The 27,831-nt window shown below is 38.0% G+C and overlaps 1 protein-coding gene across 2 annotated transcripts in view; it reads left to right on the forward strand.

Moving 5' to 3' along the window:
* PTAR1 (protein prenyltransferase alpha subunit repeat containing 1) overlaps nt 1-27,831 on the forward strand; it is a 99,309-nt gene that overhangs the window by 40,967 nt on the left and 30,511 nt on the right. The window contains exons 6-7 of one of the 2 annotated variants that reach the window (XM_066257114.1): nt 11,860-12,164; nt 15,354-19,802. The exons of the other annotated variant lie outside the window; for it this stretch is intronic. Of the exons in view, the coding sequence (XP_066113211.1) occupies nt 11,860-12,164; nt 15,354-15,696 (648 nt within the window). The 3' untranslated portion in view covers nt 15,697-19,802. Of the gene's footprint in view, nt 1-11,859; nt 12,165-15,353; nt 19,803-27,831 lie in introns of those variants that run through there. 2 annotated transcript variants of the gene reach the window in all.

Below are 27,831 nucleotides of genomic sequence, written 5' to 3' on the forward strand. Positions count from 1 at the left end.
ACAGATGTCTAACAAAGACATAAAAAGAGGCAAATCAAAACCTCATTGTTATACTATTACACACCAACTAAGGATGGGTAAAATTAATAAGAAAGCCCTGGCCGGTGGCTCAGTGGATAGTGTGTCCAACTAACATATGGACATCCCAGGTTTGATTCCCTGTCAGGACACACAGGAGAAGCAACCATCTGCTTTCCCTCTCCCTCTTCCCCTTTCTCCCTTTTCCTCTTCTTTCTGTCTTCTCCTTCTCGCCCTCTTCCCCTCCTGCACCCAGTGGCTTGAGAGGGTACTGAGGATAGTTCAATTGGAGCGCATAGTCCTCAGGCACTAAAAATGTCTCAGTACTTGAGCATCAGCCCCAGATGGGATTGCTGGGTGGATCATGGTCCAGGTGCATGTGAGAATTTGCTTCACTATCTGCCCTCCTCTCACCTTAAAAAAAATAAATAAAAAATTGAAAGAAAGACAATAATAAGTGCTGACAAGGATGTGAAGAAATTGAAATTCTTATACTTTGCTGGTAGGAATGTGAAGTGATGTAGCCACTGTGGAAAACAGTTTGTCATATCCTCAAAAAATTAAACATAGAATTACCATATATGACTCTGCAGTTCTACTCCTAGGTGTACATCCAGAAGTGCCATGAACAGCGCAGCTAGTAATTCCCGTTCCTGAGTGGGAACAGCGCAGAATTAAGAAAATAGGCTTAAAGAAATAAAGGGTGGGGTCAGGAGGGCTCTGCAATTGCTGATGGCAAAAAGAGAGCATGCTCCACACCCAGTTCTTGCTTTATTTATAGGGCAAAATGAGGCCATTAGAAATCAGAGATCTCTGATCACGTTTCCAAGGCAACCCAAGAATTTTACCAAGTGCAGAAATCCCCCACCATATATAACATCTTAACTTCACACAAAACAAAGGATAGAAGAAACTTGCCTCCAGTCTTTTTGGGGGACATGGGGGTAGGGGGTAGGATGAGTATAAACAATCCAGTACCACAGCTTAACAGCCTTTTGCAACCTAATCAGGCAAGTGAGGTGGGGGGGATGGGCAGACTGTCAGCTTACAGGCAGTTCCCTGCACTTCTGTCCCCCCAAAAATCTAAACTGCAAAAACCCTGTTAGCTTTTCCATCCCCAACATATCCCTCTTTTCTACTTTTTAACTTCAATTCATGTGCTGTGATTCATATTCATCTGATTTTTCATGTTGCAATTTGGAGGCAGACTGGAAAAATATAAAATAAACACAAATTTAAATAGCCAATGCTAACAGATATCAAAACAAGTGTCTTAATACAGTGAAGGAATTAAAGCCTTTTAGATTATCAAGCAAATTCTTAGCTAATAGAGCAGGATCTAAAATAAAATCGTTGCAGTTTTGAATGTCTTTAACATGTTAATGTAATTTCTTTTTTTTTGTATTTTTCTGAAGCTGGAAATGGGGAGAGACAGTCAGACAGACTCCCGCATGCGCCCGACTGGGATCCACCCAGCACGCCCACCAGAGGCGACGCTCTGCCCACCAGGGGGCAATGCTCTGCCCCTCCGGGGCGTCGCTCTGCTGCAACCAGAGCCACTCTAGCGCCTGGGGCAGAGGCCAAGGAGCCATCCCCAGCGCCCGGGCCATCTTTGCTCCAATGGAGCCTTGGCTGCGGGAGGGGAAAAGAGAGACAGAGAGGAAGGAATGGGGGGGGGGGTGGAGAAGCAAATGGGCACTTCTCCTATGTGCCCTGGCCTGGAATCGAACCCGGGTCCCCCGCACGCCAGGCCGATGCTCTACCACTGAGCCAACCGACCAGAGCCATGTTAATGTAATTTCATCAAGTCCATGTTGACACCATCACTGCTCCACATTATCTATAAATGCAACCCAACCCCACTGCAGTCTGAGAACTGTCCCAAGGAGCAGGAGTCAGGCACATTCAGGAAAAGTCCACAAGGCACTGGAACTATTGTCACATTTCCACACTTTGCAGCTAGTGTCCAAGTCCCAATGACCATTGTTTTTAGCACATTAAGCTTTTGTCTCAAGCTTAATGTCAATACTAGATTTCTGACAATGATTCAGGTAGACTGGAAGGGCCATCTGCAGCATGTATGGAGATGGAGCTTCTGTTTTCTTTAACCTGGAGAGATAAACCAGGGGGCCTTTCCCTAGAGCTTTGCACCTGTGGGGTTATGAGGAGAACCTTGAGATTCACTATGCTGGGTGGTAGAGGTAAATTTGTAACAGAAGTGGGCAAAAAAGGAGAGGGGGGGACTCTGAATTTGGAGTAGGTCCCAGCCTAAAATAGGCATGGGGCATTGAGGCAGGAGGAGAAAAGAGTGTGTAAAGAAGACACTATGTATTAAACAAGGCAGTGGATCCATGGCAAATGAAAAGAAAAATAAGACCATCAACACCCACAACAGAGATCTTGGAAGGATGAGCAGAACCCAGATATTCAGGCAATGCAGAGTAAGTGGCCCTCGTATCTCTAAGAAATGAGATCAGCTTACCTGCTACTTGGATGATTACCCTAGACTCGTCCACAGTGACGTGAGATGGTGCCGACGGCCCTGGGTACCTTCAGTCTTCAGTAACAAGTCCCAGCAGGCTGGGCAAGTTTAGGTCACAGGTGGCTGGAATAGGACTGGAAGAGACTGAACCCTCCCTTGGAGGAGCGAGGGGGCAGCCTACCTTCCAGTGTCCCTTTTTCCTACAGCAAGGGCATGACCCTGGTGGGGGCCAAGAAACCAGGCAGGCTTTAGCCCAATGACCTTCCTTTCCACTCTTGAAGCAGGGCCCTGATGGAGTCTTATGAGGCCCCTTAGGGGTGTTGGAGCCTTTAAGGATGTATGCCAAGAGCTGGTATTTTGCTTGATCTCTTTTTGGGCTCTGTCTGCCTTTTCCTGTTCCTCTTGGTCATTACAGACCTTAAGCCATGCTTTAGATCTCGTTGAGGTATTTGAGGATCCTCCTTTGCCTATATAAACTTTTTCCATATATCTGGAGCTGATTGGAAAAAGACAGGACAGCATTATCAGCTGAATCAAATGAAGAAGGGTAGGAATTTGCAGGAGAAAGAGGTTTGGAGTATGCTAAAAAGATTTGATAGATGGAACATGTTTGACAGAGACAGGGATGAGAGCATAGTAAAGTAAGCCTTATACAATTGTTCTTGTGAAGTGAGTCTCTCATCCTGGCTCATGGTGTCTCACCAAACATTCAGGAACCTACCAAGGAGCCTCAGGAGACCTAGGAAAAATACACACATATCCTCAGCCCCATAGGAGAACAGAGTCTGGCTCTTACCAGATTCCTGTAAGCAGGTCCCTCCATCGCACTTCAGGGAAGGCTTTCCTTGTAGGATTCCAGAGTCTCTTGGCTGCTGAATGGTCCTGTACATCAGTATTCAAAAAAATTTTAAAGTAAAAATATGATAAGATTTGCAGGAGTTTTAGGATATGACTCCCCCTTTTTTATTTTTTATAATTGACCTTTAAGCATTTGCTGGGCATACTTTTATAATGCCTTGACCCTGAGGATTGTAAGGAAATACCTGTCCTCAGGTTAATTCCAAAAGTCTGACAAAATATAGTAAATGCTTTTCCAAGTAATACTCCAATATTTTTCAAAACATTTCTACCCCATTAATTAGCAGGCAATTTAAAAAGCATATAAGGCTGAAAAAATCTAGTATAGCTTTCTTTATCTTCCCACTGTAAAAAAAACAAAAACAAACACTTTTGTTATGGAAAATCCACCCTGCCCCAAGCCTTGAAGCCTGCAGTTTATGGCTTGCAACAGCTGCTTTTTGAGTGAGTAACCAGTGTTGCTTAGCAAAAACAGATGCATTAGCTCAACCAAATTAGCAAATCTTTAGGATTCACATTCCACCTATTTAAATTTAAATGAGCATGCCTTACAAATTCCAATTTAAAAAAAATGTAGGGTTGAAATCATTTTATTTTTTCAATATTAGAGCTGGCATTTCCAATTTTTGCATGCAAGAACTTAATTCAGACCTTAAAAACAGACACGTTGTAGACAACATTAAACAAAGACTAAACACAAGAATCATATGAACCAGACAAACCAGAGAGAAACCTGGGATTTCAGAGCACAGCCAGATTAGAAAGATGCCTGCCTGATTTTAGGGCATTTTCTGACAGAGGAACTGAATGACAGATCAGACTAATCAAAACTTCTCGAGAAAAATCTCAAGCGGCCACATGAAAATTCTGTATAGTCAGATCCAACAGGTGTCCTCTGCCTTAATTTCCAGGCAGAGAATGAGAAAGAAACAAAATGATAGTTCATAGAATTGTAGCTAAAATGTTAAGAAAATTAGACAATAACAGAAAAAGCTATAACTTTCCTAATGCCTGAGTCTCCTCTTCATTCTCAAATTCTAATAGCTGCTGCAACTGGCAGTTCAGGTTGATTAGGCTGGTTTCTCTATCTCAGTTTTAGCTGCAAACTTAGTTGATGGGGGCGGGGAAGGCTCCGTTGTTCGTTTCCCTGAATCACCTGCCCTTCAGCAGTATACTTAGATTTACCATCATTCGCCCAATATTTCCCTCTGCTACAGCGTGGGCAGAGGTCGGAGCTTTAGGGAGGGAGAGACTGAGACTAATATCTGGGGGGAGCAGGGCAATTTCTAGCAAAATGTCCCAAACCCTTGCATTGGAAACAAGAACCACAGGCAGAAGTACTTTCCTGACCTTCCTTCTTTCGTTTGTTCTGCCTTTTATCAAAATATTGTCCTGGAAGCCTCCCCTGAAACACTAGAGCAATAGCCAGACCTTGCATATATGAAGGCCCAATATCAGCACATATTCTGATGTAATCCTTTATATCTTGAACCTGATCAAGAGCTTGTTGGAGCGGGAATTTCCAAAGTTCTAAGACAAAGCAAAGACCCTGGGAGCAACCTGATAAGCAAAAGAAAGAGCAGAGGGCTACAGAGGCGCAAAGGTTAAAATGGCCATAGCCATGACATTCTCATCTCCCGAGTCATCCTCAGACTCCAAGGTCTTCTCATATTTACATCCCTCTGTTTCTACCTCACTCTGATCAAACATCTTTCCCTCAAATAAAAACATCTGTACAAAAAGAAAAAGGTCCCTCACTTTTGACCCTAACTGTCCCATAATTTATTACTCCCAATTATACTCTAACCCCCAAAACTCTACTCAAAAATTTTACTTACCATGCTCACCTGGGGAGTTCTGTCACCTGCCTTCAGTTTAGTTTTCTCTTTCTCAGGTCTCTGTCCGGGTGCCATTTGTTGCGAACCAGCACAGCTAGTAATTCCAGGTCCTGAGTGGGAATAGCACGCAATCAAGAAAATAGGCTTAAAGCAATAAAGGATGGGGTTGGGCGGGTTCTGCAATTGCTGTTGGCAAAAAGAGAGTGTGCTCCACGCCTGTTTCTTGCTTTATTTATAGGGCAAAATGAGGCCAAATCAGAGATTTCTGATCACATTTCCAAGGCAACTCAAGAATTTTACCAAGTGCAGAAAACCCCCACCTTACAGAACATCTTAAGTTCACACAAAACAAAGGATAGAAAAAACTTGCCTCCAGTCTTTTTGGGGGACATACGGGATAGGATGAGTATAAACAATCCAGTACCACAGTTTAACAGCCTTTTGCAACCTAATCAGGCAAGTGAGGTGGGGGGATGGGCAGACTGTCAGTTTACAGGCAGTTCCCCACACCTCTGTCCCCCAAAAATCTAAACTGCAAAAACCCTGTTGACTTTTCAGTCCCCACACAGAAGAATCCTAAACATGTTCATACCAAAATGTATACAAGAAATATTTTTAACATCATTATTCATAATAGTCAAAAGTAACAACCCAAATGCCCAATCTCTGAGTAATGGGTAAACAAAATATGGTATAGACATAAATGGAATATTATTCAGCCATAAAAAGGAATGAAGTCCTGATTAATGCTATAATATGGATGAACATTGAAACAGTATGTTGATTGACAGTAGCCAGGTTCAAAAGACTACATATTATATGATTTCATATATAGACATTTGGGATAGGTAAAAAAACAGACTACTGAGTACTAGAGGCTGAGTGGTGGTGGTGGTGGGCATAATAAGGGGACTCCTAATAGGAATAGGGTTGTTTTAGAGGTGATGAAGATGTTCTGAAATTTGCTATGATGGCTACACAACTCTGTGAATATATTAACACCAACGGTTTATCTTTAAATTTCAAATGTTGGTTCTTAAGTTCATTAGAAAGAATAAAGCTTTTCCTGATCAGGTGGTGGCACAGTGGATAGAGCATTGGACTGGGATGCTGAAGACCCAGGTTCGAAACCCTGAGGTTGCCGACTTGAGTGGGTTCATCCAGCTTGAGTGTGGGATCATAGACATGACCCCATGGTCGCTGGCTTGAGCTCAAAAGCCACTGTCTTAAAGTCCAAGGTCAGTAGCTTGCGCAAAGGATCACTGGCTCTGCTGGAGCCCCCCAGTCAAGGCACATATGAGAAAGCAATCAATGAACAACTAAGGTGCCAAAACTATGAGTATCTGTCCCTGTCTGTCTCTCTTGCCAAATAATAATAATAATAATAAAGCTTCAAGAATGGCAAAGAAATTAAGAAATTGTTGAAGAAAAATACAGAATACTGTTTACCACTATATGTTTAAATGTTTATGCACTAATTAAAACTGTGGTACTGGCTCAAAAATAGACACAGTAGAAGCCCAGAAACGAATGCCAGTATATAATATGTAGAAGTTTCATTGATGATAAATATGGCATTTTACATAATTGGAGAAAGCATTCTTTATTAAATTTTTAATTCTGATAAGACTACTTGACTCTTTAGAAAATAATTGTTAGATTTTAATCTCATATACCAAAATCAACTCTAAATGGAATAAAAACATTTAAAGGAAAAAAGGAATTCAAAAAATCAATTGCAGGACCCTGGCCGGGTAGTTAGTTGGTTAGTGTGTCATCCCAAAACACCAAGGTTGGGGTTCGATCCCCAGTCAGGGCACTTACAGGAAGCAACCTTACAGGAATGCAAAACTAAGTGGAACAACAAATGAATGCTTCTCTCTCTCTCTCTCTCAAATCAATCAATTAAAAAAATCAATTGTAGTACAGTACTATATAAAGAAAAATATTTACAATATAGAAACTTAATATTTTTAATATATAAAGATCTCTTATAAACCCATAAGAAAAATGACAGTCACAAATAGTAAATTAGGAAATTTTTTTTCTTTTTTCTATTTTTCCAAAATGAGAAGGGATGCAGGGCGGCAGACAGATTCCTGCATGTGCCCAACCGGGATCCACCTGGCATGCCCACCAGGGGGTGATGCTCTGCCCATCTGGGGGATTGTTTCACTGCAACCGGAGCTATTCTAGTGCCTGAGGTGGAGGCTATGGAGCCATCCTCAGCGCCCAGCCAACTTTGCTCCAATGGAGCCTTGGCTGCAGGAGGAGAAGAGAGAGAAAGAGAGAGAAAGGAGAGAGGGAAGGGTGGAGAAGCAGATTGGCAACTCTCCTGTGTGCCCTGGCCGGGAATCGAACCCGGGACTTCAACACGCCGGTCCAATGCTCTACCACTGAGCCAAGTGGCCAGGGTCTAAATTAGGAAATTTGTAAAAACAATAAAATTAGGCAAAGCAGGCAATTCATAAAAGAAACAAAGGAAAAATAAATGAATAGGAAAAAAAATTAAACTTACTGATAATTAGGAAAATACAAATTATAATGAAATGTAATTTTCCACTTACTAGTGAAGATTAACGTATTGGTAATGAATTTACAAAACAGATATTAAGATATACTTTCAATAGGAATGTAAATTATGCAGCCTTTCTGGAGGCACTTTGACAGCATATATCAAGAACTTTATAGCCTGACCAGGCAGTGGCGCAGTGGATAGAGCGTCAGACTGGGATGCGGAGGACCCAGGTTCGAGACCCCGAAGTTTCCAGCTTGAGCGCGGGCTTATTTGGTTTGAGCAAGGCTCATCAGCTTGAGCCCAAGGTTGATGGCTCGAGCAATGGGTCAATTCATCTGCTGTAGCCCCCCACCCCCATCAAGGCACATGAGAAATCAATCAGTGAACAACTAAGGAGCTGCAACGAAGAATTAATGTTTCTCATCTCTCTCCATTCCTATTCCTATCTGTCCCTCTCTCTGACTCTTTCTGTCTCTGCCACAAAAAAAGAAGAACTTTATAATATTTTTTTCACTATTTCATTAAGTGTACTTCTAGAAATTTGTTCTAAACAAATAAGACTTGCTCATAGATTTATATATGTGTATATGTTCACAAGAGTGTTACACAAGGATAGAAAGAAATGAATGGTTAAATTGGGATAATCATTATGATGAAGTACACAAAAGTTAAAATTATGTTCAGAATAATTTTTAGTGACACAATATATTTATAATTTAAGTGGAATAAGATCAGTATAAAAGTATCCCACATTTTTAAATATAAACTGTGTACATGCATGCACAGAGAAAAATTGAAAGGTTGGTTATATGCCAGAGTGTTAAAAGTGGTTATTACTGGCAATAGGATACTAAGTTATATTTTTTGCTTTTTCTATAGTCTATATGTTTTAAAATGTTGCCATAATGATCATTTGTATCATTTTTATAATCAGAAGAAAAACCAAATGTTTTAAAAAATTTATGACTGATGGAATATGTATATATATAAGAACAAGCATTTTCATTTTAAATCTGTTATCCTCTGTTTCAAAGCTTGTAGTTTATTCAGTCTTTTTTTTTTTAAATCTAGAATGTTGGAAAAGAGTAATGATGTTTAAGGTATATTTTATAAAAGTCATTCATTCTATCAGTACTTTACATGTAAACTTACCTTTATGCAGTGTCTTTAAGATATTTAAAAGGATTTATCTTTTTTCTTTTTTTTTTATCATTCCCTACTATATACATTTTTACTCTAGTTAAAAAATACCCTGAGACCCTGCCCGGTTGTCTCAGCTATAGAGCGTCGGCCTGGTGTGTCGAAGTCCCGAGTTTGATTCCTGGTCAGGGCACACAGGAGAAAATGCCCATCTGCTTCTCCACCCCTCCCCCTCTCCTTCCTCTCTGTCTCTCTCTTCCCCTCTCGCAGCCAAAGCTCCATGGGAGCAAAGTTGTCCTGGGCGCTGAGGACGGCTCCATGGCCTCCGCCTCAGGTGCTAAATGGCCCCAGCCACAACAAAACAACAGCCCAGATGGGCAGAGCATTGCCCCCTAGTGGGCATGCCGGGTGGATCCCGGTCAGGTGCGTGCTAGAGTCTGCCTTCCTGCTTCTAACTTCGGAAAAATACAAGGAAAAAAAATACCCCAAAATTCCTGTTGAAGTTTCTTCTCTTGTTTAGTTTGCATCTTATATTTTAGGGAAATGAATATAGTGTATTTTTCCTCTTTAAAAGTCTGAGGAGTTTTTTAAAGGAATTACTTAAATTGATTAGTTGGAAACCTTTTATACATCAGCTCTTTTTCTTGATTCAAAATTTAAAATTTTATATGTAGAAATATGTAGTAAGAAATAATTTATCAATAAATGTTTTTATGTTACATAAATTCTTTTTTAAAATAACATTTTTATACAGCCTTTACTATGTACATTTTAAGTGGTTGTAATGGTAAGGGAATAATCGGAGTATATTCTATTTTTGTAGCTGTGGTAAGATAAATTCTTCATACTGTATCTTCTTCATTCCCCAGGTCTCCGTCCATCACCATTTATCCTTGCTCTCCACTCTTTCACCTCTCTTCTCCCCCCACCATCACCACACTGGTGTCTGTCTATGAGTTTTGTTTGGTTTTGCTCAATCCCTCCAACACCCCTCACCCATTCTTTTTAAACAAGTGGGTATTCTTTTTAAAGAAGCTGAACCAAAATTTAATATCTGCTGTATTATAGTCTACATGTCCTGCAGTTTTATTCTTCATAAATGTAGTAACCTTAAGATTAGTTTTTTTGGGTTTTTTTTCAACTAGTTTATCTTGTGCTATTTTGCTTATCTTTTTTCTTTTTTCAAGTTTCCTAAAATTTTTACTTGAAAAAAAATGTTTTACAAAATACCATTCTTCCAATCAAAGAAACTTTCCCACAGGCTACAGGTAGCTTTCTGCGGTCGAGATTAGAGAATGACAGTCACAGGAGGGAGGGTATTTAATAGCCACCTTGCTGCAAAATCTACAAGTATATTTCTTTTAAAGTGCCTTTAAAATGCTAAAGCAAGTAATACAATACAAGTAATTGTTGAATCTATCTCAAATTTTAAAACTTTCTTTAAAACGGTCCATGTGGTTTGCACATCATACCTTTTAAAACAAATAAACAGTCTGGTTTTTTATTTCTCCATGACTCATCAAAGGTAGCTTCTAGAATACACTTATGTGGCTATGAGTAAAGCCTTTGGAATGTAAAGGAGGTGTTTCAAACATTTTACTGATATATCTTGACTATCTTAGCAGGGAGTAAGATTATCCCTCTGTACTAGTCACTTCATTCATTAAATTGTTTATTCATTCAGTCAATCCTAAAATATATAGTAACATGTCCACTCTAATGCCAGTGGGTATAAGGTAATAGAAACATATCATAATTAGGAGCAAATCAGTATCTTAAAGAACTTCTAATGTCTTGTGGGGATGAAAAGATGCACAGAACATTCGGTAATATATACAGTGGAACACACAGAACTATGGAGGTTCAGAAGAGGGACAGATTTCTTCTAGGGAAGAAAAGGGACTGAGAAGTGGAGAGAACTGAGGCATTTGCCTTGGGACCCTTAAAGAACAGGTAAAGGAGCCTTTTAGCATTGTGTTTCTCTACTGTTTGCTGTTGACAAGTATGTCTTCTTTCCTTAACTGGTCTGAAAATTCTCTGAAAAATCCTTGATATACCTTTTACCATCAGCACCCATTTGCGTTTGTTACCTATCCAAGACACTGCTAAATAATTTAATTTTTCATAAAAGTTGCTTTGTTTATTATTCTATTTGAAATTGTTTAATTTTCAGGATTGATAATACAAAGAGATAAACAATTTACTACTGAATTTTGTCTCACCTACCTTAAAGAAACCCATTTATCATTGATGTTAAATGAGTTAAGATGAATAGTAAAAGTCATTTGCTTTGAAAATTTATGTTACTTATGTATCATGGTTTTGTACTAAACCCTTAGAAATAAGTAGTGAACAAAACAGATGTGGTCTCTGCCCTCATGGCGCTTCTAGTGAAGAACAAATAATTAACTGAGTCCTGGAACACTGAGGTCGCCGGTTCGAAACCTTGGGCTTGCCTGGTCAAGGCACATATGGGAGTTGATGCTTCCTGCTCCTCCCCCTTCTCTCTCTCTCTCTGTCTCTCTCTCTCACTCCTCTCTCTCTAAAAAAAAAAATCAACAAATAATTAACTGAGTCAATTTTAAGTTAGGTATAGTACAGGTTCATTAAATATAAAGGAAAGTTTACATTAAAGTAACCTCTGAATTTATATTTATATTTTCCTTTCAATGTAAGCATTTCTTGTAAATGAACACTGTAATGTTTCATTATTTTAGAAGTTGGCTTTTCTATTGGTGTGTACCAACCAGCATGACAAATACTTAAATTCTGTGATATATATATGTTTAAAAAAATCTATTTCTTTATAAGGGAATGGGGAAACTGTAATTTACTGAACTTCTACTAAGCAACAGCACTCACTGTGTTAGACACCATACAAAATATTGGCAGGAATGGTGGTGTCAAAAAAACAACAACAAATCAAGGTGAAATCCAAGGCATTAATGGAGAAAGAAAAACCTTTGGCAATTTCTTGTCTCACCTCCCTTTTTTCTTCCTACAAGATTCTTCTTGATGAACTATCTTCTACTAAACACTGGGCATCCATGCATGTTTCAGACCACAGTGGATTTCACTATCGCCAGTTTTTGCTAAAGTCTTTGATTAGCCAAACTGTGAAAGATAGTTCTGTATTGGAGCAAAACCCTTTGAGAAGTGAGTCAGCCCTACTTCTTCCAAAAGACGAAGAAGCAGCAGCTTCAACAGAGGAACCAAGGATACATATTCCCCATCTTCTGGAAGACGAAGTTGAATTCAGCACTGATCTTATTGATTCCTACCCAGGACATGAAACCCTTTGGTGTCATAGGTAAGAGAAAGGAAAATTCATTTCCTGAATGAAACTGAGTGCGTCCTTGTGAGAGCTACAGAAGGTCTTGCATCTAAACTCCTGCCTGCTTGGGTAAACATGGTAATCTGCTCATGGAGCTTTGCTTGAGTGATTTGGAGTTTGTGTTACCATGGCCTCCTCCTCATGATCATCATCAATAAGAGTTTGCTCACATAAATGTTTACTCATAGCTTAGGGTGGTAGTATTCAACCTTGTCTGCACAACAGAGTAAGTAATTTTACTTCCAAACTGAAAATAAAAGTTTCTGGACTCCTTCTGTGGAGATACTGCTATTTAGCATATCTGGGATGGAACACTGCCATTTATTTTTTAATAAACAGGCCCTGGCCAGTTAGCTCAGTGGTAGAGCATCGGCCTGGCGTGCGGGAGTCCCGGGTTTGATTCCTTGCCAGGGCATACAGGAGAAGCGCCCATCTGCTTCTCCACCCCTCCCCCTCTCCTACCTCTCTTTCTCTTCCCCTCCCGCATTCGAGGCTCCACTGGAGCAAAGATGGCCCAGATGCTGAGGATGGCTTTGTGGCATCTGCCTCAGGCGCTAGAATGGCTCTGATTGCAGCAGAGCGACGCCCCAGATGGGCAGAGCATCGCCCCCTGGTGGGTGTGCCGGGTGGATCCCGGTCGGGCACATGCAGGATTCTGTCTGACTGCCTCCCCGTTTCCAACTTCAGAAAAATACAAAAAACAAACAAACACACACACACACAAACCTAACAGATAAATTGGATGCACAGACCATTCATTAGACCCTAAGAATAATTATGTTTTTTCATTCTTCAGGCCATTATTAAGTGTAATCTCTTCACACTTTTTATTTTTTAAGTAGTGTACTTTGGGAGTGTAGCAGGATTTTAGGGAGGAGTTTTCTCTGAGAGAGAGTAACTTGAGTTGTGAGCGAAGTAACTTTCATGCTGGGATGAACTCCAGGTACGGGAGCCCTTGGTTTATTTTGGATCATCTTCTAGCTGGAAGCATCTTCATCTTTATAAGTGCAGATTCTACTTCAGGTCATAGAATTCTGTTTGTAGACAAGAGACTGGCCTGTGCTAGGTAAGAGGTAGGCATTTGAACATGTGTGTATTTTTATTTTATTTGTTGTTATTATTTTTTGTATTTTTCTGAAGTTGGAAATGGGGAGGCAGTCAGACAGACTCCCGCATGCGCCCGACTGGGATCCACCCGGCATGCCCACCAGGAGGTGATGCTCTGCCCATCTGGGGCACTGCTCTGTTGCATCCAGAGCCATTCTAGCGTCTGAGGCAGAGGACATAGAGCCATCCTCAGCGCCTGGGCCAACTTTGCTCCAATGGAGCCTTGGCTGCAGAAGGGGAAGAGAGAGACAGAGCAGAAGGAGAGGGGGAGGGGTGGAGAAGCAGATGGGCGCTTCTCCTGTGTGCCCTGGCCAGGAATCGAACCCGGGACTCCTGCACGCCAGGCTGACGCTCTACCACTGAGCCAACCGGCCAGGGCCCATTTGTGTATTTTTAAAGTTAACTGAGTTTTTCTCCCTTTTCCCAGTCTAAATACAGTTAGAAGATGGAAGGCAATTTTTCCCTCTTTTGTACCTTATTAATAAAGTTTTTTTTTTCTCTTAGAAACAAGACACACTTATTCCACATTTTCAAGAGAAGATAGATTTTGACTTGTTATGTCATTTTGGTGTTACAGATCTCTGATACTGTTTTATAGTTAGACACATTAATAGCAAGGCTCAGCAAATTTTAAAAATATATTTGTGTTTGAGAGAGAGCTAGATTAATGCAGCAGAAACTTTCTTTGTTCATTTAAGGATTAATTGGAGTTTGGGTTGGGGATTGGGGAGAAGAGGTAATTGGAATGACCTATATATTATACATATCACTTTTCTACTACAGGTTCATCGCCCTTAGGCAGTTTATCTCTTCTTTAAGTTATATTCTCTATATGAGTGTATGTTTCTTATCTACTCCAGGATATGCTGGGAAAAGTGGATAGTATTGTCTTTTTAAGGGATTAGAGTTGCTAATGTGAATGATGTGATAAAACATCCTGGAACCTAATTTGGTTTACCTTTTTGTGTTCAGTAGCCATGCACCTCACTGAGTCAAATTTTTGGAGATTAGGTACATGAATCTTCATTTTTAACAAATAATTCCTTGTGATTCTAAGGGCTGGAGACCTGCTCTCCTTAGAACAGGGGTCTCAAACTCAACTCAGCATGTGGGCTGCAGAGCAAGATCACAGCCGTTCGGCAGCCGCACTAGGTCTACAAAAGGCAACTGTTACGCAGCACTTTTCTCACTGCAGTTGAAAACAAAAATAAAATCAGTACAACAAGCACAATTGTACATGCAGTTTACTCAGTGTCACAAAACGACCAGAAACTGTAGTTCGCATCACAACTGCTGTTAACTAAGCTAATATCTAGCTAGGATGCTAGAGAAATGAAAAATGCAAGTAGGCCCCTAGGCTTACTTAATTTTATCCAAAATATTTTGAACTTCGTGGATTAGTCTGCGGGCCACACAAAATTGTTCGGCGGGCCGGCCCGCGGGCCGCGAGTTTGAGACCCCTGCCTTAGAAGAACAGGAACTGTGTCTTATAATGCACATCCCTAGTGCATGTGGATTATTAATGAGACTGTAGTGATGGATTTAGGGGAAAGTTCACATGGTTTTTAGACAATAAGACCAACTGCAACAGACTGTTCTTATTAAATAAAGTATTGGATAAAGGCCATGGGCTAACCTAGAGGAGTTTTTTAATCCCTTTGTTTTGGAATCACTTGTCTGCGATATCAACAAGGTTGATTTTTGGTTTTGTATTTTAATTTGTAGCAGAGATTGAGCTAAGACCTGTTTTTGGTTTCACATTATAGTTAACAAAGAATAACAGCTTCAGGTGATTGTCATCATCTCCATGGATGCTATTTAAAAACTTTTCTCACAAACAAACCAGTAATTTGGGTAGTAAGGCTGTCCAGATTCCCAGACTTCATCATTGCTCTTCTTCCTGCTTCTTCCAGATAATTCTGGGCTATGAATTGAGCAATGAACTGTATGCTGTATGTTTTGAATTATCAACTTATTTTTTTGTTTTTCTTGAAAAGCTTGACCTTACGACATGATCTTTCTTTTCTCTATTCTTCCCCTCCTCGTCCTGTTTCACAGGCGGCATGTTTTCTACCTGCAGCATCACTTAAGTGGTAGGTTTCCTCACAGTGTGACCCAGTTGTCACCCGCAGACAGCTCTGGTGGGACTTTGAGTGACTTGCAACAAATTCCATCAGGCCTTCTCATGACTCAGGCAATGGAAGTGGATGGATTGAGTGACTCTAGCAAGCAAGGCTACTCCCAGGAAACAAAACGCCTGAAGCGGACCCCAGCTCCAGATTCCATAGGCCTGGAAATGGAACATAGGTTCATCGATCAAGTGTTGTCCACCTGCCGGAATGTAGAGCAGGCCAGGTTTGCCAATGCGTATAGGAAATGGCTGCATACATTGAGTCAATGAAAGAGGTGGACTGTCCCTGAAAATTCCCCTTTTAGTGCAATATTGCTTTCCTTTCTTATTTACATAGTTGCATGAACTGTTTACTACTAGTAGCTAACCATATATTCTTCATCTTTAGGTTAAAAATATATTTTATTTATTTTAAGAACTGGCATGCCTTTGGGGATAAAATAAGTGTGTAGTTCCTTCCTGCTATACAGTGAGTCTTAATCTTTTTCTTTGTAACTTTTCATCCTTTATATTTCTGTACTTCCCTATTTCTGAGGAAGCCTATATTTCTAGACTTCTTCTCATTTGTTTCTTCTAGTTGGTTCACACACACTTCCACCAACCTCAGTGTAATTGCTGGACAGACTAATTCTTTTATTTTAAAAATTTATGTTGTAGTTAAGTTTAAAAACCATACAAATACAAAATTACTCAATCTAATTGTTTTGAGAATCAAATGGCCAGATGATGGATATGTGAAAATAGAAACTATTCCTTTCTCTAGCATGTTCTACTCAAGTTATAGACCAGCTAACCAAAGTCAGAAGTATTGGAATTTATATGAAAAACATGCTTCCAATGTAGTCCATTTGTAAAATGGTTATTTAAAAATAATAATAATAATTTTAAGAGTTTATGTAGTTGCAGTACTGGAATATTATTTTTATTACTAGTTTTGATAGATTATTTTTACCTCAAGTTTGGTATATACCAAAAACACTCAAGTTGACACTTATAAAAATCAATTTAAAAAAACCCAGAATGCTATTTTTAGTTATTTACTTATTTTCCTTCCAAGTCACAATGAAAAATGGGAGAAATATGCATAGAAATATATCCATAAAAATCTTCCTTTTAAAAAAATTTAAGTTATTGAAGATACACTGGATAAACTACAAAATTTTTATAAAGAGCTTATTGAAGTTTACTGGCAAAAAGCCAGGGAGACAGAATAATTTTGAAGGTTAGTTTTTCGATCTTTATTTTAAAAAAATAAAACAATTTAAAAACTTTGATACTAAACTTTTCAGGGATGAGGTACCAAAGTATCCACCTATTGCTGTTTCTTAATATTTCAATAACAAGGGCTGGGTTTTTCAGGTTGATGAGGCAGAGACGGGAAAGGGCCAGGTAATGTCTATTGTCTATTATTATATTTCCCCCTTCCTAAATGGTCTGTTTCTTATTTCTGCATGCCTTTCTTTTTATTTTTCCAATCTCTTCCATATTTTTTGTCACTTTCACTTTTGTCTATTTTTCCTTATTGGTCAGATAGTCTCCTTCCTATTTCAAATGAATTCCATACTCCATTAAACACACACGAAATATGAACTGCTCTTGTAAAAGTTCCCCTAATCATGAAGTGGTCTTTTGTCCTGTGTGTATAAAGAATGTGAGTAATCGTGGCAGAAGCAAGTATGACCACCATGCTTTGCCCCTTCTTTTTACTTACAGGTCACCCATAGTGTGAAGAGATAGATGTAGGGAAGGGCAGACCTCTCCTCTCACTATTGTGGAAACTCTAGACTTGAGTAAGGCACATTTTACCATAAGGGAAAAGAATAAGTTCTTGTGCATCATGATTTTGTTGAATGGCAAAATGTTGAGACTTAAGAACACCAGAAAATCTATACAACCTGACTCCTGAATCTCTTGGGGCAAAATTACCCTTTTGTAGCTTTCACAGTATTTTAGGGAGAAAATAATTGCCATTATGAACATAATTCCTTGGCCCTTTGTGTACAAGGCATATTTTGAATCAAATACCTCAAGGTCTACCTAGATCTCTGTGGATAGAACCATTAGTCTGTGAGCTTCAGCACCTGCAGGGGCTGTGTGGAAATACACACAGATGACATGGGAGATTCAGCCTATTCCACTAATACATGTTGCCAAATTCTGGCTTCACTCAGTATTACCCTTTTTCCAAGCATCATTTTAAGTATCCCAAGTAATAGGGCTTTTTATGCTTTGATGTTACAGTATTCAGGACATGAGTGTAGACCAGTAGTTTCCAACCTTTTTTCTTTTGGGGCCTAGTGAAAATAGGGGAATTATTTCAGAGACCATTAAGGCAGAAATTATCCTGAGCATAAGCAAACTCAACTAAGATCATTGGGTTTATAATCTTTATACAACATCAGGGTAGTTATCTCTCTCGCATACCAGCACAAAATCTCTGGTGGATCAGTCACGAACTAACAGATGAAAAACACTGGTATAAACAACCCTGTGAGACATCATCTGAATTTTCTATTGCTCCACATCTTTTTATACCTTCCAGAGTATCTTGCTCATCTTGTTAACTGTCTTCATCTGCTTTAAGGCTCTTACCGACCCCTTTCTGAAGCTATGCAGTTCTTTAATATCTTGGTCTCTTGTCTTCCTAATGAAGTTGTAGGTAGGAAGTAAAAGTACAAATATCCAAAGGGTATGGTTTGTATGTGATTTTTCTTTGCTACTTCTAAAATTTTTAATTTTCATTCTAAGAAAAACCTAGTATTTTCCTATATAATTAAATTTTTCTTCTAAGTGGTTGACACCCAAACTCAACCAGCTGTAGCATGATAATATCTCCGGCTGAATGCTGGTTGAGCTCACGCAGTGGAAAGGATGTGTCTGTTTTCAGGGACTTGTTAGTCTTTACTTACTTTGTATAAATATGTCCTTAAAGAAAAGATGGTTTAGGTTGACACACTTTTCATCAAACTTTCACTGGAAAAATAGTAGGCTGTAGTTCATCCTGTGGATCATGAATACTACTGACATGCAAAAAAGCAGTAAGATTGTCAATATCTTCACCACCACCACCCCACTTTTTTTTTTAAGTATACTTATTTTGGTAATATGGTGTTCCCAGATTCTACTTGCACATTATGAAGATCTGTTAAATATTTATTAAACTAACAAATGATTAACTGGAGAGAGAAAATATTGATCATGAGTGATGAATAGAGTGAATTATGATTGAGAAATCAATGGATTAGAGCAATGGATTGTTAATGAATAATGTATTCTAGCTTCATGATACTTCAGTGGAGCTATTGCATATAGAGTAAGTTAATTTAGATTTTTTTTATATAACTCCCTTGTTTAATCTTGATAAATCCCATCAAAGAAGTACAGCTCTGTAATAATCAATTAACTGTGCTTTTATATATACTAAAAATTGATGGAACTAATGAAGCCTGCTTGCATTAAGAACACTACTTTCTTTCATTTATGATGTTGGAGAATAGATCTTACCAACACAGCCAGAGCCTGTAAGGGGCATCTGAAAAAATTCTTTGATGTTGAAGACTTGGTGATCTATACCTATGAGTCAGTTGTCATTTTGTACTTCTCTTTCTCTCCTTCCCAAACTTGGACTGTGGACCTTTTAGATATTTCTTAAACCTGTGTTAGTCAATTTTTAAACTTAAGAATTTGATACCGATTAGTGTCCCCTTTTTCTTTTCTAGGTATTAGCATTTTATTACCTTTTTGGAAACTCTGGACATAGACTTTTGGTCACACTTCTTATTCCTGTGGTATGGTTCAAATTTAAATTAAAGGTTTCATTATTAATAGGACTAAATGTATACAGGTTGTCAATAAAAGCCACCTAAATCTTCAGATAAGGGCTTACATAATAATACGTATGTGAAAACAAGAGTTCCTGGATTTTATTTGGCACTTTGTAGGAAAACATATATAGTGGTAGACTGTCATTTAGCTATATTCAGGTCATATCAGTTCATACTTGTTGAGACACACACATGTGTGCATAAAGGAGACTTTAATATTATTGAGAACAAATTATCAGTTTAGTAATTTTCTCTTATATAGCACAAGATGGTATCTGACACAAGCTAAATACAATTTAGGAGTACAGTTCCCACTTGTACAATAATCTATCTCAACTTTAGTTCCCCTGATTTACAGAAGATGCTAAAATTCCAGTTATCCAAGGAAGTAACATAAGATCCTTTTTTTTTTGCATAAAGCTTTTATAAGCTTAGTTACTTTGTTACTAGAAAATTATATTTTAAATTTTAAATATTTAAGTATGCTAGAACATTTGAACAGCATTGTAACAACTGAACATTTTGTCTTCTGAATAAATTTCTCAAATAGAACTGCTGTAAATGCTAGCACTGTCTGTGCTCCCTCTCCCGTGCTTGGGTGTACTCTGTAATATGCTCCTGCTCAAAGTCAGAGTGATAAAGGCCATAAGCAGGAAAAATGAACCCGAAAATTCTACTTAATGTCACACCGTGTCCTTTAACACATAACTTACAGACTGTGTTAATTTGAGTGCCTTTCTTACTTTTTGGGAGGAGCAAGATTATATTTAAGTCTAATGTTTAGGTAGAAAACAGAAGACAGAAGTTGTATCAAACAGTTGATTGTGACTGATTTATTCCAATTGCTAGGCATAATTCCCATGGAGTATTTTATCCTTTAGTGATCTGAGCAGGTGGGATGTTTTGGTTTGCATCTCATTAGTTATCATGTTTAACCATCCTACCAGGAAGAATTGGTTCTTTTGAGGGCTAGAGACATCACATTTAAAGGACAGCATGCATATAATTAAACATCAGGTTGAAATCTATACAGCCTATATTCAAAGTGAAACAATGGCTCTCTGCCCTAACAACAACAACAAAAATAATGCCATATAGTTGTCCTAAATTAATCCTTTGCCTCACTTTAAAGATTGTAGGAATTCCCTCCCAAATGCAGGACTATGCAAGATAGCTGAAAAAGAAAATAAATGGGACCTTTATCCCTTCAGATATTAGAGGAAAAGAAGTAAATACTGAGATGAAATTTTAAATGTGGCATTTTATATGCTTGCTATGGCAAGGGGAGGGATGAGAATTTCATATTTCAAGATAGCAAATTAATTTTTAATTGTAATTTCATAAAATCAGATAGCTAAGGATTCCAAAGTGCTTTTCAGAGAACTGTTGAATAATATATTCCAGTAATATATGTCATGTTCATAGTTGAGACAGATAACCATTGTGTCAGTTGTGGATCTGAGGTGGGGGGAAGCCTTAGGCTCCCAATTTTGACTTCTGTATTCTCAGCAGGCCATGTTAATACTGTAAAACCAAACTCTTTGGTTAAAAGAAAAAAGAAAAAAAAAATACAGAGCAGTCGTTTAGTCTGTTCATGAAAACTTGTGCTTCCAAGAGTATTAGCTATATCTATATAGATATATAGTTTGTGCTTTGGGCAATAATATGGTCCACAAAGCTAACCCTGGCATCTCTTTATTCCTCAGGGTGTAGAAGATTTAGTAAATTAGGACAAAATTATATATTCAGTGGCAAAAAAGCAAAGATAAAAATATACTAACTATATTACTAGTTCTTAAAATTGTAGTGTAGATAGTATTTTTTATAAACCACTACCAGTGCAGTAGCATATAGATGCTTTGGGGCTGCCTGGTCCATCACGCTGCTTCAGTCCTGTGGCTCTGTTATGAATGTTCTCTTCCACGTGTCTTCTATAGAAACAATATTTGTATTGTGTTATTTTTTCATGTTTGGCAAAGATGGGGGTATTTTAGTTGACATTCTCAGTTTGGGAAATCCTATTGAGGAAAATGATTAGTTTTCAAACTGACTATTTTGCTTCTTAAAACTTCCATTTCCCTTAGAGAGTGTTTTACATTCAGACCCTGTACATGTTCAGTACATTGCATAAATGCTTTGCACCTCGTAAAAATTCAACAGATCAGAATTGTTAAAGGCTAGAAAATTAAAACAAGCTTATCTTTGTTTTCTCATCATTGTCCATATTCTTTATTTAAGGAGAAATAAAGTGAATAAAAAACAGTCAAGTTCAAACATATAAGGGAAAGACTGTAAGTGAAATTTAGATGCTTTGAAAGCATATATATATGTGTGTATACATATATATGTGTATACATTGAAATGAGATTTGAAACTTAAATTTATATCATGGTTTTAGAGAGAATTTTATCTAAGGATTTTTATTTTCATATTTGCTTAATGCGCTTCTATTTAAAGGCATTTTTTTACTAGACCAACCTCCTCTCAAGCAAAGCTGGAACTCTAACACGAGTGCCCATTCGCCTGAATTAGATATTTGTGTAAACTGTGTTAATTAAGTCTTTGGTTGCTCATGACCCAGGATATTCTGACTTTTCTTCCATATCTTTAGGCAATCAGCCTTAATTTTATGTATGGCAGTCACTTTCCTCAAAGTACTATGCAGCATACTTCAGATGTTTATAAGGTAATCAATAATAAATTTGAGGTTTCTTTAATGTCAGCGGGATGAATAATTTTATATGTCCAGATGTTGATTCATACAGCATTCTATTAAAAGTGCTCATATATTATCTTTCCTCACGAATATCATCTTGCATTTAGATCAGGTATTTTTTCATATTTGTTAAAGAATGAGAATAGACTGAGTGCAATCATAGTAGGTGCTCAATAAATAGTCATTTATTGATCTAACATCAAAATAACAGCTTTTTAGAAAGGAGACTGTTGTCATCTTTCACCAAGGAGTATATTTTTAGAGTAATATATGTTTGAAACTGAAAAATTATATCATTTGACATGAATTTTCAGGCTTTAGTTAGATTGGAGTTAGTAACATAATAAAAATATTGGTCATGTAGAACATGATCTGAGAATAGGAGATATGAAAAGTTTAAAAAGTGTCTTTTTTCTGCAAGGCAAATTAATGTAATTAAATGTCTTAGTAGGCTGCTGAACTCTAGAGAGAACGAGTGTGGTCTTCTGCTATCAGTTTCTATGTTGGTATATCCAGTATTACCTGATTTAGGTTCTGTTCACTTCTCCATAAATCTTGGTTGCCTTCTAGTGTCTTAAAAGTTGTAATGGTAAAATAGGAAGTTATATTAAATAACTTCTTACTGCTTTTCTGAGAACATCTTTAAAATTTAGGAGAAAATTTTATGAATTGATATAGTAGTTTCAGCATCTCTTAATTTGTGGCTTTCAGAGCATTTTTGGATTGCTCTGGAATTCAATTAGAAATTGAAAACCAATGTAAACAATTAAACATTCCAACCTGAGCTGTAAGGAGCAGAGTGTGTAGTACAATTGTAATCAGGTGTTGGCTCCTGAAGAGGCTCCTGATGCATGACTTTGATGCTGGCCTCTGACTGAGGTGACCACTGTTAGTATTGTATTTTGGTGTGTGTTGTTCCTAGGAGTATAATGGAATGTGTACTAGATTAACTTGTTTTTAAGGTGGACAAAATAGAAGTTGAGATATTATAAGTATGCCAAGTATTTATACACTCCTTTGTAAAAAGTTAAAAAAAAAAAGAAGAGGGGAAGAAAATGATGAAAAGTCAGTGATTTTTTTCAGTAGCTTCTAATTTTTAAATACAAGTCTTTCTAACTTACTTTAAACACTGAGAGACTTTAAGGGCTAGTTCTCAGATACTATGATATATTCTGCTATTAGAATTCATCATGTATGTTAATTTTATATCACTTGAAACTCCCCCCCCCCCAAATTTAGTATTTAAATAAGTTGCAGTCAATATTGTTTTAAGATTCTCTTGCAAGTTTTGGTTAAATGGACAAGTTACCTGTAAGGTCTGTCGTGCAAGGTTAGATCCTGGGCATTACATTTGGCTAATTTATTTTACTGAAGATACTAATTGTGTTCACTCTTGTTTGCATTGCTATTTAAGAAAAACTATTTTCCTCAAAACCAGTCTGCATTGAATTTCCTTTAGCTTTCATCATCTACTAATTAACAATTTTTAAGGTTTTAAAGTTTTACAAATTATTTTTACACTTAAAATGTCTACCTTGCGAAAGGATAAAGATAAATTCTGCAATAAGGTATGTGCAGAGGGGGCTTTTGCTCATCTGGGAGATAGTACTCCACAGTGCTGAAAGTATGATGCTAAATTCTAAAGGCTGGTGTCATGATTACAGATTACCTATATCAGCTCTGTCCAATAGAAGTAAATGTGAGCCACTTATGTAATTATTGATTTTCTGATAGCCATATTTTAAAAAAGGTAACTTTAATAATATTTTATTTAATCCATTATATTAAAAATTAGCATTTCGGTATGTAATCAATATACAAAATTATTGAGACGTTTTACCTTTTTTCCTTCAAAATTCAATGTGTATTTTGCACTCACAGCACATCTAAATTTTGACTAGCTACATTTCAAGTGCTCAAATAGTCACATGTGGCTAAGGGCTACTGTATTGGACAGTACAGAGCCATAGGGTAAAAAGTATGATTTTATTTTAAATTGGGAGTTGGTGAAGTAGGCATGAAATGATGATACTTAATAATTATTTAGCATACTTAGAAAAGTATCTAATAGAATTATCCACTCATTTTCCTTCATCTTCATTTTAAATTTGCTCTAGAAGTAAGCTTAAACCTGTTTCAATTTGCCAAGCACTATATAAGGAGGAAGAAATTCCATGCCATGTAAAATACTGTGATATACTAATTATAATAACACATTTTACAATGTGTTTACTCAATTTTGTCCTGTTTCTTCAAAATGATAGCTTAAATTGCATGTTAATTATATATGTGTACCTTTTTAAAATAATATTAACAATACAGTAACGTGTATTAACAAACAGCCCCAGGATTGTGCTCTTCCTGTGCGCGGTCTTCCAGTACTTATTGGTACACTTACGAAGTTGTGGTAAGTGGCAGAAAAGTAGAATGAGGCATTCTTTTTTCCTTTGCATTTGTTTGTTTTTTCATATGACCATGTACCAAGCCAGCTATAAATTTAATTTGTATTTCTGTAGAATATGGAAAATAATGTTTATGTCTCTTACCTTTGCTAAATGTTTGCAATTTCTAAGTAAAATTTTCATCTCCTAAAATGAGTGTTGTGATTTTTATTTCTATTTGCGGTGATATTTTACACTCAACTCCAGTCTGTCAACCTGTCCTGTTAATGGCTGTGATGGTGGTAATGGGGCAGAGGTATGAGCTGTTGTCTCAGTGACCAACGATGACTTGATTACCTACATTTGTAGAAAGAATAAAGTGTCACTTGTATTTAGGATATACAGTAAAAGAAATGTCAAAAGCAAATGAGAGTTGTTTTTAGAGTGCATTAACAATGACTAATTGACTTATGAAAGTCATTATGTCTACTTATGCTTTTTCCATTGTTCAAATGAAGTTATCAATCAAGGAACGAATCAGTTATTTCAGTGATATTCCCCATGTATTCTTAATCTTGAGTCTCACTTCTGTATGTCATAAGCCAAACAGATATACAGCATTCAGGGTTACTTAAGAGGTATAATACATAAGTAGACTCTGAAAAAAGTATTTGATAAAGTGGACACATTTTTTACTCAGATTTTAAATAGTTTAAGAGGATTTTTTATAGGAAAGGCCTTTTATTACTTTAGGATATTATTTAATTATTATTTAGGATAATATTACAAATAATGCAGTACTATTATTAAAATCTTTTATGATAGGAAACAGGATATAGAATTTATTTTGCATCGTGTTAAAGTACCACAAACAATGTTTAAAACCGGCCCTGGTCGGTTGGCTCAGCGGTAGAGCGTCGGCCTAGCGTGCGGAGGACCCGGGTTCGATTCCCGGCCAGGGCACACAGGAGAAGCGCCCATTTGCTTCTCCACCCCTCCGCCGCGTTTTCCTCTCTGTCTCTCTCTTCCCCTCCTGCAGCGAGGCTCCATTGGAGCAAAGATGGCCCGGGCGCTGGGGATGGCTCCTTGGCCTCTGCCCCAGGCGCTAGAGTGGCTCTGGTCGCAACAGAGCGACGCCCCGGAGGGGCAGAGCATCGCCCCCTGGTGGGCAGAGTGTCGCCCCCTGCTGGGCATGCTGGGTGGATCCCGGTCGGGCGCATGCGGGAGTCTGTCTGTCTCTCCCCGTTTCCAGCTTCGGAAAAATACAAAAAAAAAAAAAAAAAAAAAAAGAAGTTTGACAATATTAGCTAAAACTTCACTGGGAAATTGCTTTGCTTAATAGTATGCTTCTTGAGCCTGACCAGGTGGTGGCACAGTAGATAGAGCGTCGGACTGGGATGTGGAAAACCCAGGTTCAAGACCCCAAGGTCGCCAGCTTGAGCGCGGGCTCATCTGGTTTGAGCAAAACTCACCAGGTTGGACCCAAGGTCACTGGCTGGAGCAAGGGGTTACTCGGTCTGCTGAAGGCCCACAGTCAAGGCACATATGAGAAAGCAATCAGTGAACAACTAAGGTGTCATAATGAAAAAAACTGATGATTGATGCTTCTCATCTCTCTTCGTTCCTGTCTGTCCCTGTCTATCCCTCTCTCTGATTCTCTCTCTGTCTCTGTAAAAAAAAAAAGTATGCTTCTTGAAATGAAAGATTAATAATAACAGGCCAATTATATTTTTTAACTGTGATAAACCTTTCATCATTAATCTACAGTAGTACTACTTATGCTGGAAGTTCAATTTTTTTTGGAGGTTAAGAAGTGTTTTTTAAAAAAGGGCCCTGGCCGGTTAGCTCAGTAAGTTAAGAGTGTTGTCCCAAAACAAGGTTGTGGGTTTGATCCCCGGTCAGGGCACACATGGGAAGCAACCAAAAAAAGCATAACTGAGTGGAACAAAAATGCTTTCCTTCCCCCTTCCCTCTTTCCCTTCTTCTGTCTCTTTCTAAAAATCAATAAAAATGAAGCCCTGGCCAGATAACTTGGTTGGAGTGTCATCCCAGAGCCCAGAGGTAGCCAGTTTGATTCCCCTGTCAGGGCACATACAGGAGCATCTTGATGTTTCTGTTTCTCTCCCTGCCTTTCATAAATGAATGAATGAATGAATAGATAAATAGTCCTGGCACTTATATTTTTCTAAAATGGCTAGGTTGAGCATCAACTTTATTTAAAATAAAAAGTTACAGTATGTCCTTTGGTTATGAAAAGTATATTATATGTGTCCTGTGTTAAAAGTAGAAGTTGAAAACAGAAGCAATAATGTCTACAGTATCATTTCTTTCACAGTCTTACAGCAGCCCTAGCTGCCAGAGAGAATTTGCTTACCACTTCTAAATTATATGAACAACAGACAAATGATACTGTTGAATTTATACTTTAATATCAGAATCCTCTGATGATATAGAAATCTTTTGTATTAGATTTCTCATATTCTTTTCACAGTAATTACAGTCTGCTTTCTGTATAGGGGAGCTAACTGTGGGCTGCAATGGCCCTCCATCATATTTTTATAGTCTTATGTTTCCTAAATTGCCAGTGATCTTCCTATACACAGGTAGAAAGAACACTTGAAGGTAGATAAATAAACGGGATTAGTGCAACATCAGTCACCCCATTTGTTTTATTTTCAAGGAAATTTTGTAGTCTTACCATCTACTAATATCCCCTGGAGCAAAACTAATCACCAGTTCTCTTTTGTCTATTAGTGGAGACACATCTAATTTATGCCATTGATCTCATATGTGTCTTATGTTATTTAGTTCATGTGAAGAAATTTTTTAATTAAAGTAGTATGTAGCATTATTGAAGTAAAAATAAAAAAATTTTAATGCACAATAATAAGAGATTCAGTAAATTGGTATTTTCCTATAATGGTATACTATAAAGTCATAAAAACAATTACATAAAAATTAATTTTTTAAAGTAAATTACAGAGAATTATGTAAAGTAAGATTTTAATTTAAAAACTTTATTTATTTATTTTTATTCAGTGAGAGGAGGGGAGGCAGAGACAGACTCCTGCATGTGCTCCAACCAGGATCTACCCGGCAAGGCCACTAGAGGGCGATGCTTGATCCATCTGTGGTATTGCTCTATTGTGCAGCAACCAAGCACTTCTTAGCACCTGAGATGGAGGCCTTGGAGCCATCCTCAGAACCTGGGGCCAACTCTCTCCAACTGAGCCATGGCTGCAGGAGAAAGAGAGAGAGAGAGAAGTGAGGGGGAGAGGTGTGGAGAAGCAGATGGGCGCTTCTCCTGTGTGCCCCAACCAGGAATTGAACCTGGGGCATCTACACAATGGGATGACGCTCTACCATTGAGCCAACCAACCAGGGCCTAATTTTAAAACTTTAAATTCCCATTTTCTATATGGCAGGACATCCTGAACACAACTAAAAATGTTGGGAAAATGTTAAATAGTTTTGTCAAAGTTTC

The sequence above is a fragment of the Saccopteryx bilineata genome, chromosome 2 (genome assembly GCF_036850765.1).
Source record: "Saccopteryx bilineata isolate mSacBil1 chromosome 2, mSacBil1_pri_phased_curated, whole genome shotgun sequence".
In the NCBI taxonomy this organism is placed as follows: domain Eukaryota; kingdom Metazoa; phylum Chordata; class Mammalia; order Chiroptera; family Emballonuridae; genus Saccopteryx; species Saccopteryx bilineata.